The 15,357-nt window shown below is 54.2% G+C and overlaps 1 protein-coding gene across 1 annotated transcript; it reads left to right on the top strand.

The window, feature by feature from the left end:
- Window positions 1–53: 53 nt before the first annotated feature.
- Window positions 54–14,506, top strand: cnpy4 (canopy FGF signaling regulator 4). Its single transcript, XM_041178898.1, has 6 exons — window positions 54–187; window positions 3,465–3,591; window positions 8,558–8,654; window positions 9,927–10,049; window positions 10,364–10,481; window positions 13,062–14,506. The coding sequence occupies exons 1-6, from the start codon at window positions 82–84 to the stop codon at window positions 13,250–13,252; spliced, it is 762 nt and encodes a 253-aa protein (XP_041034832.1). The 5' UTR covers window positions 54–81; the 3' UTR covers window positions 13,253–14,506.
- The last annotated feature ends 851 nt before the right edge of the window (window positions 14,507–15,357 follow it).

The following is a 15,357-nucleotide window of genomic DNA, read 5'->3' as shown; positions in this document are numbered from 1 at the left end:
GGGGTGTTTGGCGGTGCTGCGCTTGGTGATTGGCTGCCGCCTGCCAGCTCGAGCCGTGGGTGGGGGACGGCGTTGGGAAAGATGCTGCAGCCGCTGCTGGTGCTTTTTGTCCTGCTGCTCGCCGGCGGAGCGGCAGCGGTGGAGGAGGACCAGGGGGAGGCTGAGAGGCTGCCGACCAAATGCGAAGGTGAAGGAGGGAAAGAGGAGGAGGAGAGGCCGGTCCCTGGGCTGGTTCAAAGGGTGGGTGGGGTGAAAGGTTAGACCTGGTTGCCCCCAGCAACTGAGCATCCAAGATGGCGGCTAGTGGCTCCCATTGGAGAGAGACTCACCAAGAGAACCAGTGACTCTCAGACACTGCTGGATCTGAGTCCCAGAGACCTGAGCACAAACATCGAATCCGATACTCCGGTGCAGTGCTGAGGGAGTGCCGCACTGTAAGAGGGTCAGTACTGAGGGAGTGCTGCACTGTCGGAGGCTCAGCGCCGTACTGTCGGAGGGTCAGCTCTGAGGGAGCGCTGCACTGTCAGAGGGTCAGTACTGAGGGAGTGCTGCACTGTCGGAGGCTCAGCGCCGTACTGTCGGAGGGTCAGCTCTGAGGGAGCGCTGCACTGTCAGAGGGTCAGTACTGAGGGAGTGCAGCACTGTTGGAGGGTCAGTACTGAGGGAGTGCAGCACTGTCGGAGGGTCGGCGCTGAGGGAGTGCCGCACTGTCGGAGGGTCAGTACTGAGGGAGTGCCGCACTGTCGGAGGGCCAGTACTGAGGGAGTGCCGCACTGTCGGAGGGTCAGTACTGAGGGAGTGCCGCACTGTCGGAGGGTCAGTACTGAGGGAGTGCCGCACTGTCGGAGGGTCAGTACTGAGGGAGTGCCGCACTGTCGGAGGGTCAGTACTGAGGGAGTGCCGCACTGTCGGAGGGTCAGTACTGAGGGAGTGCCGCACTGTCGGAGGGTCAGTACTGAGGGAGTGCCGCACTGTCGGAGGGTCAGTACTGAGGGAGTGCCGCACTGTCGGAGGGTCAGTACTGAGGGAGTGCCGCACTGTCGGAGGGTCAGTACTGAGGGAGTGCCGCACTGTCGGAGGGTCAGTACTGAGGGAGTGCCGCACTGTCGGAGGGTCAGTACTGAGGGAGTGCCGCACTGTCGGAGGGTCAGTACTGAGGGAGTGCCGCACTGTCGGAGGGTCAGTACTGAGGGAGTGCCGCACTGTCGGAGGGTCAGTACTGAGGGAGTGCCGCACTGTCGGAGGGTCAGTACTGAGGGAGTGCCGCACTGTCGGAGGGTCAGTACTGAGGGAGTGCCGCACTGTCGGAGGGTCAGTACTGAGGGAGTGCCGCACTGTCGGAGGGTCAGTACTGAGGGAGTGCCGCACTGTCGGAGGGTCAGTACTGAGGGAGTGCCGCACTGTCGGAGGGTCAGTACTGAGGGAGTGCCGCACTGTCGGAGGGTCAGTACTGAGGGAGTGCCGCACTGTCGGAGGGTCAGTACTGAGGGAGTGCCGCACTGTCGGAGGGTCAGTACTGAGGGAGTGCCGCACTGTCGGAGGGTCAGTACTGAGGGAGTGCCGCACTGTCGGAGGGTCAGTACTGAGGGAGTGCCGCACTGTCGGAGGGTCAGTACTGAGGGAGTGCCGCACTGTCGGAGGGTCAGTACTGAGGGAGTGCCGCACTGTCGGAGGGTCAGTACTGAGGGAGTGCCGCACTGTCGGAGGGTCAGTACTGAGGGAGTGCCGCACTGTCGGAGGGTCAGTACTGAGGGAGTGCCGCACTGTCGGAGGGTCAGTACTGAGGGAGTGCCGCACTGTCGGAGGGTCAGTACTGAGGGAGTGCCGCACTGTCGGAGGGTCAGTACTGAGGGAGTGCCGCACTGTCGGAGGGTCAGTACTGAGGGAGTGCCGCACTGTCGGAGGGTCAGTACTGAGGGAGTGCCGCACTGTCGGAGGGTCAGTACTGAGGGAGTGCCGCACTGTCGGAGGGTCAGTACTGAGGGAGTGCCGCACTGTCGGAGGGTCAGTACTGAGGGAGTGCCGCACTGTCGGAGGGTCAGTACTGAGGGAGTGCCGCACTGTCGGAGGGTCAGTACTGAGGGAGTGCCGCACTGTCGGAGGGTCAGTACTGAGGGAGTGCCGCACTGTCGGAGGGTCAGTACTGAGGGAGTGCCGCACTGTCGGAGGGTCAGTACTGAGGGAGTGCCGCACTGTCGGAGGGTCAGTACTGAGGGAGTGCCGCACTGTCGGAGGGTCAGTACTGAGGGAGTGCCGCACTGTCGGAGGGTCAGTACTGAGGGAGTGCCGCACTGTCGGAGGGTCAGTACTGAGGGAGTGCCGCACTGTCGGAGGGTCAGTACTGAGGGAGTGCCGCACTGTCGGAGGGTCAGTACTGAGGGAGTGCCGCACTGTCGGAGGGTCAGTACTGAGGGAGTGCCGCACTGTCAGAGGTGCCACCTTTCAGATGAAGCATTAAACTGAGATCCCATCTAGCACTTGGATGGACAAAAAAGATCCCACAGCTGCTATTTCAAAGAAGTGAAGGGTCTTCTCCCCATTATACTGGGCCAATATTTATCCCTCAATCTGCATCACTAAAACAGATTATCTGGTAATTATCACATTGCTGTTGGTGGGAGCTTGCTCTGTGCAAATTGATTGCTGCATTTCCCACTTTACAACAGTGACTACACATGATGAGAATATGGGACTGCCACCTCCAGGAGTAGCTATGGTGAATGACACAGATGCATTTAGAGCAAAGCTTGATAAGTGCATGCGAAAGGAAATTAAGGAGATGCTGATAGGCTCAGATGAAGTGGGGTTGGAGGTGGCTTGTATAAACACCAGCATGGATCATATGGGCTGAATGGCCTGTCTGTGCTGTAAATTGTACAGATGTGAGATTTTGATTTATCGGTTAGATTAAATGTCTCATGTACAGCATGCGCCTCCTGAGCGAGTTTTGATGGAACTAAACGTAATTTACTAGTTGGCTTGGGCTAGTAGCCCTGTACCTAATGCCATTATTGTTACTAAACAATATAAACAGAGTTTGGGCCTTTCTCCTTTCTGAAGCAGAAACAGATTTCAGACCCAAGGCTCGAGTTCTGTGGGAGTTCTCTCCCCATCCCCCGACCCCCCCCCCACCCCTCAACTGTCAGCAATAATTCTTTCATAGTTTTGAAGATTAAAATAAAAATGCAAGTTTTTTTTATGTTATGGAAGTATTTTTTCCAGGCAAAGACTCCATGTTGATTCAGTGCTTTAAGTTGTGAGGTGGAAAGAAGGCAAATCTGTCAGGAACCTGTTAGGCGCATCCTGCAAATCTCCATATGGGTTTTAATTGCCCCCTTGCAGGGCTTACACCTCTCGTTTGGTCAGCGGTGGTGGACCATGAGTATGTGGGAGGTGGGCATTTTAAACCGTAAGCATGATATTGCGTGGTCCCTAACTCCTGTTTCTTTCTCGTGTGTGTGAAGTGTGCAAGTTCCTGACAGTGGAGCTGCAGTCCGCACTGGACAAGACAAAACGTTCCAAGGAGGTACTGGAGCTCGGAGAAGTACTGGACAGTGGGAAACGTAAGAGAAAGATAAAGTACAACACATCGTAAGTATGGTGGGATAATCTACTCTGGGCCCACTAGCCCACATTCTGTGTTTTATGCTTTTCTTTCAGTCTTTAAAAAGTTTCTCCAAAAGCTCGGTTTATGGTTTACAAGTTCCCTGGTGGCCCAATGATAAGGGATCGGTGCTCTCAACACCCTAGCATGGGTTCAATCCACAGCCCGCTTTAGGGGATCGACAAGGTACGCAGCTGACAGATTGTTTCCGCTGGTCGAGAAAGCTAGAACCTGGGGCACAGCCACAGGATAAGGGGCCAGTCATTTAGGACTGAGATGTAGAGAAATTTCTTCACTCAAATCTTTGGAATTCTCTACCCCAGAGGGTTGTGGATGCTCCATCGTTGAATACATTTAAGGCTGAGATTGACAGAGCTTTGATCTCGCAGCGGATCAAGGGATATGGGGAATGGGCGGGAAAGCGGAGTTGAAGCCCAAGATCATCCGTGATCATGTTAAATGACAAAGCAGGATCGACGGGCCGAATGGTCTACTCCTGATCTTATTTCTTAATGAGACAATCCGATATAACACCAAGACATGGAGCGTTTTTAGTTCTCTCCAGCTGACACGTGGCTCTCCTTCAATCAGCAAGAGCCCCCCCACCTCAGGCAGCAACTAAACCAGCCTCCATCCCTTTTTTTTTGTGACCCTGCCAGTCAGCTTCTGGGACATAACTGCGCCCCCCCCCCCCCCCCCCCCCCCCCCCCCCCCCCCCCCCCCCGGAGGTATCGGCATGCTTGCATCATAATGTTTGATAATGCACCCCCCCCCAGGCCCCTTAGGCATCACTTTCCCATTACCCAGTTTTTAATGTGAAGGAAAGGTAAGGCTCCCAATCCGATTCCCAGTCGACCAGGCAGAGGCAGGACAGGGTCAGGCTTGGCCACACCTGAAGTCCAGGCATTTGAGTGAAAGTTATTGGGATCCCAACAAATGTAATGGCCTTCCAGCCTGGGTGAAGGGAAGCATTGGCATGCCCCTATGGTTTTTTTTTAAACAGGTTTCCGAATGCTATTCCATATGGCTCATTTCCCTCCCCCTCCACACCCCCCACCCCCCAAACCATGTGAGTACTGCATGTTACCACCCCCTTGAAGACTATGCTGTGAGGCACTGGGACATTGGCCTGGAGTTTGGCAGGGGCAGAGAAGTGGCTGTCCCTTCCTCCCAGGTAGGAAAGGCTATTTCTGGAAGGTTCTGGAATGCTGCACGGAGTGGCCTGGGGAAGGTTCTAGAATGCTGCACAGAGAGGCCTGAGAAGGTTCTGGAACGCTGCACGGAGTGGCCTGGGAAGGTTCCGGAACACTGCACGGAGAGGTCAGGAAAGGCTCTAGAATGCAGCACAGAGAGGTCCGGGGAAGGTTCTGGAATGCTGCACAGAGAGGTCTGGGGTAGGTTCTGGAATGCTGCACGGAGAGGTCTGGGGTAGGTTCTGGAATGCTGCACGGAGAGGTCTGGGGTAGGTTCTGGAATGCTGCACGGAGAGGTCTGGGGTAGGTTCTGGAATGCTGCACGGAGAGGTCTGGGGTAGGTTCTGGAATGCTGCACGGAGAGGTCTGGGGTAGGTTCTGGAATGCTGCACGGAGAGGTCCGGGGAAGGTTCTGGAATGCTACACGGAGAGGCCTGGGGAAGGTTCTGAAATGCTGCACGGAGAGGCCTGGGGAAGGTTCTGGAATGCTGCACGGAGAGGCCTGGGGAAGGTTCTGGAATGCTGCACGGAGAGGCCTGGGGAAGGTTCTGGAATGCTGCACGGAGAGGCCTGGGGAAGGTTCTGGAATGCTGCACGGAGAGGCCTGGGGAAGGTTCTGGAATGCTGCACGGAGAGGTCTGGGGTAGGTTCTGGAATGCTGCACGGAGAGGTCTGGGGTAGGTTCTGGAATGCTGCACGGAGAGGTCCGGGGAAGGTTCTGGAATGCTGCACGGAGAGGTCCGGGGAAGGTTCTGGAATGCTGCACGGAGAGGCCCGGGGAAGGTTCTGGAATGCTGCACGGAGAGGCCTGGGGAAGGTTCTGGAATGCCGCACGGAGAGGCCTGGGGAAGGTTCTGGAATGCCGCACGGAGAGGCCTGGGGAAGGTTCTGGAATGCCGCACGGAGAGGCCTGGGGAAGGTTCTGGAATGCCGCACGGAGAGGCCTGGGGAAGGTTCTGGAACGCCGCACGGAGAGGCCGGGGGTGGGGGGGGGGGGGGTGTTCTGGAACGCCGCACGGAAGGCCGGGGGGGGGGGGGGGGGGGTGTGTTCTGGAACGCTACATAGATAGGCCTGGGGATGTTCTGGAACGCTGCACGGAGAGGCCGGGGGGGTGTTCTGGAACGCTGCACGGAGAGGCCGGGGGGAGTGTTCTGGAACGCTGCACGGAGAGGCCGGGGGGGGGGGGGGTGTTCTGGAACGCTGCACGGAGAGGCCGGGGGGGGGGGGTGTTCTGGAACGCTGCATAGAGAGGCCTGGGGATGTTCTGGTACGCTGCACAGAGAGGCCTGGGGATGTTGTGGAACGCCGCGCGGGGAGGCCTGGGAGTGTTGTGGAAGGCCGCGCGGGGAGGCCTGGGAGTGTTGTGGAAGGCCGCGCGGGGAGGCCTGGGAGTGTTGTGGAAGGCCGCGCGGGGAGGCCTGGGAGTGTTGTGGAAGGCCGCGCGGGGAGGCCTGGGAGTGTTGTGGAAGGCCGCGCGGGGAGGCCTGGGAGTGTTGTGGAAGGCCGCGCGGGGAGGCCTGGGAGTGTTGTGGAAGGCCGCGCGGGGAGGCCTGGGAGTGTTGTGGAAGGCCGCGCGGGGAGGCCTGGGAGTGTTGTGGAAGGCCGCGCGGGGAGGCCTGGGAGTGTTGTGGAAGGCCGCGCGGGGAGGCCTGGGAGTGTTGTGGAAGGCCGCGCGGGGAGGCCTGGGAGTGTTGTGGAACGCCGCGCGGGGAGGCCTGGGAGTGTTGTGGAACGCCGCGCGGGGAGGCCTGGGAGTGTTGTGGAACGCCGCGCGGGGAGGCCTGGGAGTGTTGTGGAACGCCGCGCGGGGAGGCCTGGGAGTGTTGTGGAACGCCGCGCGGGGAGGCCTGGGAGTGTTGTGGAACGCCGCGCGGGGAGGCCTGGGAGTGTTGTGGAACGCCGCGCGGGGAGGCCTGGGAGTGTTGTGGAACGCTGCACGGAGAGGTCTAGGGAGAGTTTGCCTGATTTTCATATAAAAGTACAGGAAGTAACTAGGAAAGTAAATGGAATGATGACCTTTATTGCAAGAGGGTTGGCATACATGAATAATGAAGTCTTGTTACGACTGTACAGAGCACTGGTAAGACCACATCTAGAGTACTATGTACAGTTTAGGGCTCCACTGTTAAGGAAGGGTAACATTGCATTAGAAGCAGTTCAAGGGAGGGCCACTAGGCTGATTCCTGGGTTGAGACAGTTGTTTTATGAGGAAAGGTTGAGCAGATTGGGCCTGTACTCATTGGAGTTTAGAAGTGAAGGTGGTCTTATTGAAGCGTATAAGATTCTGAGGTGGGGCTTGACAGGGTGGATGCTGAGTGGATGTTTCCCCTCGTGGGGGAATCTAGAACTAGGGGATACAGTTTCAAAATAAAGGGCCTCCCATTTAAGATGGAGATGAGGAGGAATTTCTTCTCTGAGGGTCCGTTAGTCTATGGAATCCTCTTCCTCAGCGAGCAGTGGAGGCTGGGTCACTGAAAATATCCAAGGCTGAGTTAGAGAGATACAAGTGAGTCAAGGGTTATTGTGGGGGCTGGGGGTGTGCAGCAGGAAAGTGGAGTAAAGGCACAAGTCTGAAAGTACCAGCTGCAAGTCGTAAATCAAAGGAAAATCTTCAGAAACACTTGTACTGAGTCTTTCAAAACAAATACACTCCATTAAACCTTTTTGTGGTATTTAATTGCTTCAGAAGCAACATTCAGACTTCAGTTTTCAGGAAAGGAAAATATGTTTGGGTTTAACTATCTCAGAATATTTTAGAACTGCTCCTAAGATATTAAAAGCAAAATACTGCGGATGCTAGAAATCCGAAATTAAAACAGAAAATGTTGGAAAAGCTCAGCAGGTCAGGTAGCACCTGTGGAGAGAGAAACAGTTAACGTTTCAAGTCCGTATGACTGTTCTTCAGAGCTACAGAGAAGTAGAAATGTGATGGATTTTATACTGTTTAACAGGGGGGTGGAGTAGGTGGAATGAGATGGAAGGTCATCGATAGGTGGGAACTAGGAGAAATTGACAAAGATGCCATGGACACAGCATAAAGGTAGGATAGCAGAAGGTGTTAATAGCACTCTGTGAAAGCACAAAGCAGAAACAAGTGACAGATGGCCCAGCAGTCCCAACTTTAAGCCTAAATTCTGCGTCCCATTTGTTTGAGTTACTGAACGTGTATGAAAATGCAGACTTGAGGACTAGACACAAGTGAGGAGTGTTAGAACTTTTCATTAAATAGTGCCATGGTCTCTATGGCGAGGTTACATAGATTGTGCAAAAGAGACAAACCACTTGACCCAGCAGCTCCGTGCTGGTGCTCTACATCAGCCTCCTCCCACCCCCTCTTCACCTCACCCCATCAGCATATCCTTCTATTCCTTTCTCCCTCATGTGTTTATCCAGCTTCCCCTTAAACGCATCCATCTAATTTGCCTTAACCATTCCCCGTGCAAACTAGTTATCCATTCTTTTAAGTAAAGTAATGGAAGATTAATGTCACTCACGCTTTGGACTTCCGTTAGAGTCAGCACCTTCAGGTGAGGGGAAAAGAGGAGAGAGAAAATTTGAGAACAATTCTGACCGCGGCTAACTTGCGTAAAGCAGAGTGAAGCAATAATTAGCTTTTTTGGTTACAGCCTAACGACACTGCTCTTTGTGGGCTCTATGCGGTTCAAGTCAGTGGTGGTGACTGTTTACTCGAAGTGACTTTCTGTTTTTCTCTCTCTCTCTCCCTCTCTCTCTTTTTCTCCCTCCCTACTGGTCTGATAGGGAGACTCGGCTAGCGGATGCCATGGACAACATCTGTGAAAGGATCCTGCAGTACAATGTACATGCCGAGCGACCCGGGAGCTTACGATACGCAAAGGTAGAAGCACGATGCTTTGGAGAGTGAGAAACGCCAGCGGGTGTCTGAGAGCGTGTGCAGCTCCGCATAGCCAGAATGCGCAGGACCCCTGTTTTGACCAGGCTTAATGTCCCTTGACCAGCTGAGTGGGTGAATCGAACAAGTTCTTTAGAAAGGAAAGAAAATGGGGGAGGTGGTTATGGGCGAGGTGCTGTTTTCGCAAAGTTACCGGCAATCGGACAGCAACTTGGATGACCCTGCATCTGTCCCTTGTCTGACTTTGCTGTACAGTTTACGTGAGCACCTTTAGACTTGCCATTATTTTGACTGAAAATTCTGGACTAATAGCCTTGATATTCATTGGCCAGAGATAATCACAGGATATGGCATGTCAGTGATGCCCCAGGTAGAAGCCGGCTGCTGCAATCCCTGTGCTGTCCTGCATTGTGTCCATCTGATGGCACTAGAGTGTTTAGTGCACTGCTCATCGACACTGCCTTGCAATCTAGACCACACTCACCTACTGTTAACCAGGAATATTCTGATCTCATTTAGACCATGAAAACTGCTTTCCACAATTAAATAAAGAAGATGAAAAAAAATTCTAATTTATGCAATCTCTCAGAATAAAGTATTAATATTCATAATGGTATGACTTAAATGCAGAACACAGTGTACTGTGTTTGTGTATATCTTCACCACAGTGTGTGTGTGTTTACTGGTGTAACTTTAATGAGTGGCCATTCATTGGTATGACTGTAGACTTTCACTCCTGTCCTAACTAGCACTATTCACCCCGTGCTTGCTGGTCTACATCAGCTCCTGGTTAAGTTTTGCCTCGATTTTAAAATTCTCATCATTATTTGCAAATCCCTCCATTGTCCCCGACTGCTCCCTATCTCTAGCCTCTTCCAGCACCAAGATCTCTGCGCTCCTCCAATTCTGCCCTCTGATTTTATTCCGCTCTCCCTCCCACCATTGAGCTGCCTTGGCCCTAAGCTCTGGAATTTTCCTCTCTAAGCCTCTCCACCCCTCTCTCCCCTCCTGTAAGACACTTCTCTAAACCTGCCTCTTTGAACAAGCCTTTGGCGACCTGTTGTTAATATCAGCCTTATGTGGCTCGGTGGCAAATTTTGTTTGATATTGCCTCGGGACGTTTTGAAGGTGCTATACAAATACAAGTTCTGGTTGTTTTAATGTTTGTGTGTATAACGGTGTCACTGCAGTCAGGAGCAGGAAAGCTGAAGGCCCCCTGTGCTGTGTCCCTTCAGCGTTTTGTTCTGTTGCTGGCAGGGCACCAGTGAGACCATGATGGCCCTGAAGAACCTGGTGAACAAGGGTGTCAAGGTGGAGCTGGGGATTCCGTTCGAAATGTGGGATGAGCCCTCAGCCGAGGTGACGGATTTGAAAAAACAGGTAAAAAGGCTCTTGCGCCATTTGTATGGGTGTCCCTTTTCATCTCCCCTGTCCCTTCTTTTCTCTGCTGAAGGCATTAGCAGGTCCTCGGGCACTGACACCTGTGGACGAGCGGCCAATCCCTGCATGCGTTATCCTTGACAACAAGAACTGTCAGACCGTTCAACTGCAGGGGAAACAAAATGGGGGAAGAGATTGCGATGTAAAATTGTTGAAGTCGGTGTTGAATCGAGAAGATCACATTCTGACCCAGCACCGTCTGAACACAACTGTACTCAACCCAATGACACACGGCTTGGTGTCTCTCTTTTCAGTGTGAGAACATGTTGGAACGGTACGAGGAGATAGTGGAGGATTGGTACTTTCACCATCAGGATCTCAATCTGGAGAGGTTTCTCTGCACGTCCCATGTGCTGGCAAAGGATGATCAAGGTCAGTCTGGGGTTGAGTCGGTGGGGCGGGGGGGGTTAGTTATTTATTTATTTTTTCGGGCTTTTTGCCCTTTCCTCCTCATTTTGGGCACTAACTCCTGGCTGTGATACAGTCCCATCAATAGTTTGTGCTGGTTAGGGTGTAGTTGGTTTTGAAGCGGGATGGATGACAAAGGCCAAAGATGCAAGAGCAAGAAGAGAGCTCAAGGAGGCACGTAATCTCTACTCGAACAAGAACCGACCAGTTAACGACTATTTCTGTGGATTTTTAATTTTTTTTTTGTTTTAAGCGCTGCTTCTCCCTTCGCCTTTTGCTTTCCCTTTTCCACCTCCTTTGCCTGGCACTGAATTCACCCCAGTATCCTAGAGGCTGTCTTTACTCTAGGACTCTGTGGCATGGGTCACCCTCACTCCGAGGGACTGCCATGAATTGTGCAGGTTAAGGAGGCAACTGGGCCCATTTGTGTCTGCATCTGATGCCCCACGCCCCCTTTGTTCTGTTAGAAAACCAACTTTGCTCAGTCATTAGGACTCTTGCGCTTGGGTTGCGAGACTGGCTGGCTGTTCAAAGCCTCCACCCTAGAACTTCAGCACAAAGTGTCCGCTGACACTTCACTGCTGCCCAGAGGCAATCCTGGAGCCAGAGAGAGATCCACCCATAGTATGCACAGAAGGAAGTCATTCGGCCCTTCGAGTCTGTGTCGGCTCTTTTGTAAAGCACTCCCTCGCTCTTTTCCCCCCTCACCCCTGCAATTCCTTTCCTTCTCCTTGAAGTATTTATTCAATCCCTTCTGAATACTCCTATCAAATCTGCAGGCAGATTCCAGATCCTAACCATGCGCTGCATTTAAAAAAAGGTTTCTCCTCATGTCACCTCTGACTTTTGCCAATCCATGTCCTCTGGTTATCGATCCTTCGAGCGATTGGAAGCAGCTTCTCTTTATTTACTCTATCAAAGCTCCTCATGATTGTGAACGCCTCTATTAAATCTCCCCTTAACCTTCTCTGATCCAAAGAGAACAATCCCAGCTTCTCCAGTCTCTCCATGTAACTGTAATCTTGCATCCCTGCAACTGTTCCAGTAAAATCTCTTCTATACCACCCCCCCCCTCACCGAAACCTTTCACGTGCCCCAAGAATTTGACACAATAGTCTCGCTGGGACCGAACCAGCGATTTATAAAGGTTTAATATTACTTCCTTGCTTTTGTACTCAGTCTCTTTATAAAGTCTGTATCCCATACACTTTATTAACTACTTTTCTCCAACAAGAGAAAATCTAACCATCGCCCCATGGCATTCAATGGCATTACCATCACTGAATCACCCACTATCAACATTCTGGGTGTTACCATTGACCAGAAACTGAACTGGACTAGCCATATAAATACTGTGGCTACAAGAGCAGGTCAGAGACTAGGAATCCTGCAGCAAGTAACTCACCATCTCGCTCCCCAAAGCCCATCCACCATCTACAAGGCACAAGTCAGCAGTGTGATGGAATACTCCCCACTTGCCTGGACAGTTGCAGCTCCAACAATACTCGAAGCTCAGTATCATCCAGGACAAAGCAGCCCGTTTGATTGGCACTCCATCCACCACCTTCAACATTCACTCCCTCCACCACCGCACAGTGGCATTACAAGATGCATGTAGCAACTCACCAAGGCTCCTACAAGAGTCCCTTCCAAACCCATGACCATTACCATTTAGAAGGACAAGGGCAGCAGATAGATGGGAGGTTCCCCCACCTGGAGGTTCCCCTCCAAGCCCCACACCATCCTGACTTGGAAATATATTGGCCGTTCCTTCACTGTTGCTGGGTCAAAATCCTGGAACTCCCTCCCTAACAGCCCTGTGGGTGTACCACAGGGACTGCAGTGGTTCAAGAAGGCAGCTCACCCACCTTCTCAAGGGGCAATTAGGTATGGGCAGTAAATGCTGGCCCAGCCAGCGACGCCTGCATCCCATGAAAGAATTTGTTTAAAAAAAAAACTTTGTTAACCTGTCCTTTGTGCACATACTTATTAAGCAGATGCTGAACCGAGACCCTTGTTTGAGTGAATGTAAAAGATCCAGTTGCAATATTATAATAATTGCATCCATTTTGACATCAGAAAATAATTAAAATCCAGGTCTCCCCATCAGCACTTCGCTGCTCCTAAAAATAAAATGTTCTCGGGTGTGTGCAGTATTCCATTTTCTTGGAAGTCTAAATGAATCCCAGTTGAAAAGATAGAAGTTACCTGGGTAACCGCAGCTTCTGATCTCGTAAAGTTGCGACTCGAGCCACCAATTTAAAAATTAATTCACGGGACATCATGAGCAACATCCAGGAGAACAAACGGCAGGACCGCTAGAACAACCGTGTGGTTTTCATTTCCTTCGTTCTCTTTTTTTTTCTTGTTGTATATTCATATGCAACAAACCAAACTGTTCGACTGGGTGGGGGCGGTTTGGGGAGAGGAGGTCACGTCATAAAACCCCCCCCCCCAGGAATCTGTCCGGTCGCAGTTGGCAACCCTGGCGGCATTCCGACTTTAATCCCTGACCCCGCTGGCTGAAATGTCTCCCGTTTGCAGATTGCCTGACGGAAGTGTGGACAGGACGGAAGGGGGACTCGGCTGACAGCCAGGAGAGGAGGAGACGGGCGGCTGCAGAGGAGGAGACAACGCCGGCAGGTGACCTGCCCGGCGAAGGAGACGTGCCGGGGAGCAAGGAGGCTAAAACAGCTGATCGGGAAGCCGCGCGCCACAACGCTGCTGAACTCTGACCCCCCCCCCGACCCCCCGCGCTTCACGACGCTGCTGAACTCTGACCTCATCCCCCCACCCCCGCGCCTCACGACGCTGCTGAACTCTGACCCGGAGTTGCGAACTTGGATCGGAAAACCCTCGCGACGCCTGTCACTGACTCCAAAGCGACGCGGGCTGGGCTATCCTCGTCAGTACAGCTAACGGAGACCATTTTAATCTTCATCCAGGGCTGTCCAAACACGGTGCAGCCTGTGCTCTGCCACTCCAGCCTGCAAGGTCTGCCTGTAGTTCTGCCTCTTATACTCAGCAACACGGAAGTATTGGGGAATGAACTTATGATTTTAAACTTTCTACGTGACCCATTCAGCATTGCGCAGCCCCCTCCCCTCCCCTTCCCTCAAGATTAAAAATCATGGACACTCATTTTAATAAGTAGCCCTCACCACACCACCACCCCCCTGTTTCCTACCCCCTGTAGCTCAGGTTACGGTCTCTCAAAACTGTCAGCTGGGTGGAGATGTTTTATCCTCATCCCAGGATACAGCGTGTGTTTTTTTAATCTTCCCTGACTCAACAGTGAAGATAGGCAGGGAGCCAGGAGGTTCTTGTAATGACTATTTCAATCCACAAAAAACTGTACCAAATCTGGCTCAGATTTACCGCTACACGGCGAATCCACTTGATCCCAGATCCCTGTGAAACAGGTGGCCTCTGAGACCGACTCTGCTCGGCTCAAACTCCATGTTAAACCAACAAATCCGATAGGCTCACGTTTCTGGTACAATCGGGAGAGCTTCATTGCATCCTGGCCTCATCGGACTGTGCCAGCAGCCAATCGACTTATTAAACTAGCAACCGTGCAGAACGAAATATACCTCTGGTGTCAGAAGAAAACGTGTCCTTTGTTAAATGCTGAGCTTCTCTTGGCTGCTCATGACCTCCCTGAACAATGCACTTTACAGAGTGAGCAACCTTCTCCCAGTGCTGTCCTTAGGCTGCTCGCTGGGGTCTTCCCCCCAGCCTCGAGGCTTTTCGCTGACCCCACCCCCTCCCCCGAGGCTCTTGCTGACCCCACCCCACGGCCTCGAGGCTGCCCGCTGACCCACGGCCTCGAGGCTGCCCGCTGACCCCCGGCCTCGAGGCTGCTCACTGACCCCAGCCCCCTGCCCCGAGGCTGTCGCTGACCCCACCCCACGGCCTTGAGGCTGCCCGCTGACCCCCGGCCTCGAGGCTGCTCACTGACCTCCACCCCCTGCCCCGAGGCTCTCGCTGACCCCACCCCCCGGCCTCGAGGCTGCTCACTGACCCCCACCCCCTGCCCCAAGGCTCTCGCTGACCCCACCCCCTGTCCTTGAGGCTGCCCGCTGACCCCCCAGCCTCGAGGCTGCTCACTGACCCTACCCCCCTCCCCCGAGGCTCTCGCTGACCCCACCCCCTGGCCTTGAGGCTGCCCGCTGATCCCCCGGCCTCAAGGCTGCTCACTGACCCCCACCCCCTGCCCTGAGGCTCTCGCTGACCCCACCCCCCTGGTCTCGAGGCTGCCCGCTGACCCCACCCCCTTCCCCGAGGCTCTCGCTGACCCCACCCCCTGTCCTTGAGGCTGCCCGCTGACCCCCCGGCCTCGAGGCTGCTCACTGACCCTACCCCCCTCCCCTGAGGCTCTCGCTGACCCCACCCCCTGGCCTTGAGGCTGCCCGCTGATCCCCCGGCCTCAAGGCTGCTCACTGACCCCCACCCCCTGCCCTGAGGCTCTCGCTGACCCCACCCCCCCGGTCTCGAGGCTGCCCGCTGACCCCACCCCCTTCCCCGAGGCTCTCGCTGGCCCCACCCCCTGGCCTTGAGGCTGCCTGCTGACCCCCGGCCTCGAGGCTGCTCACTGACTCTACCCCCCTCCCCTGAGGCTCTCGTTGACCCCAGCCCTTGGCGTCGAGGCTGCTAGCTGACCCCCACCCCCTGCCCCGGCCTCGAGGCTGCTCGCTGGGGTTCCCCTCGGCCTCGAGGCTGCTCACTGAGGTTCCCCTTGGCCTCGAGGCTGCTCGCTGGGGTTCCCCTCGGCCTCAAGGCTGCTCGCTGGAGTGCCCCTGGCCTGAGGTGTGGAAGACCCTTTCTTCTCCCACACCCC

The sequence above is a fragment of the Carcharodon carcharias genome, chromosome 33 (assembly GCF_017639515.1).
Source record: "Carcharodon carcharias isolate sCarCar2 chromosome 33, sCarCar2.pri, whole genome shotgun sequence".
Classification (NCBI taxonomy): domain Eukaryota; kingdom Metazoa; phylum Chordata; class Chondrichthyes; order Lamniformes; family Lamnidae; genus Carcharodon; species Carcharodon carcharias.
This window is presented reverse-complemented; position numbering and strand designations above follow the sequence as displayed.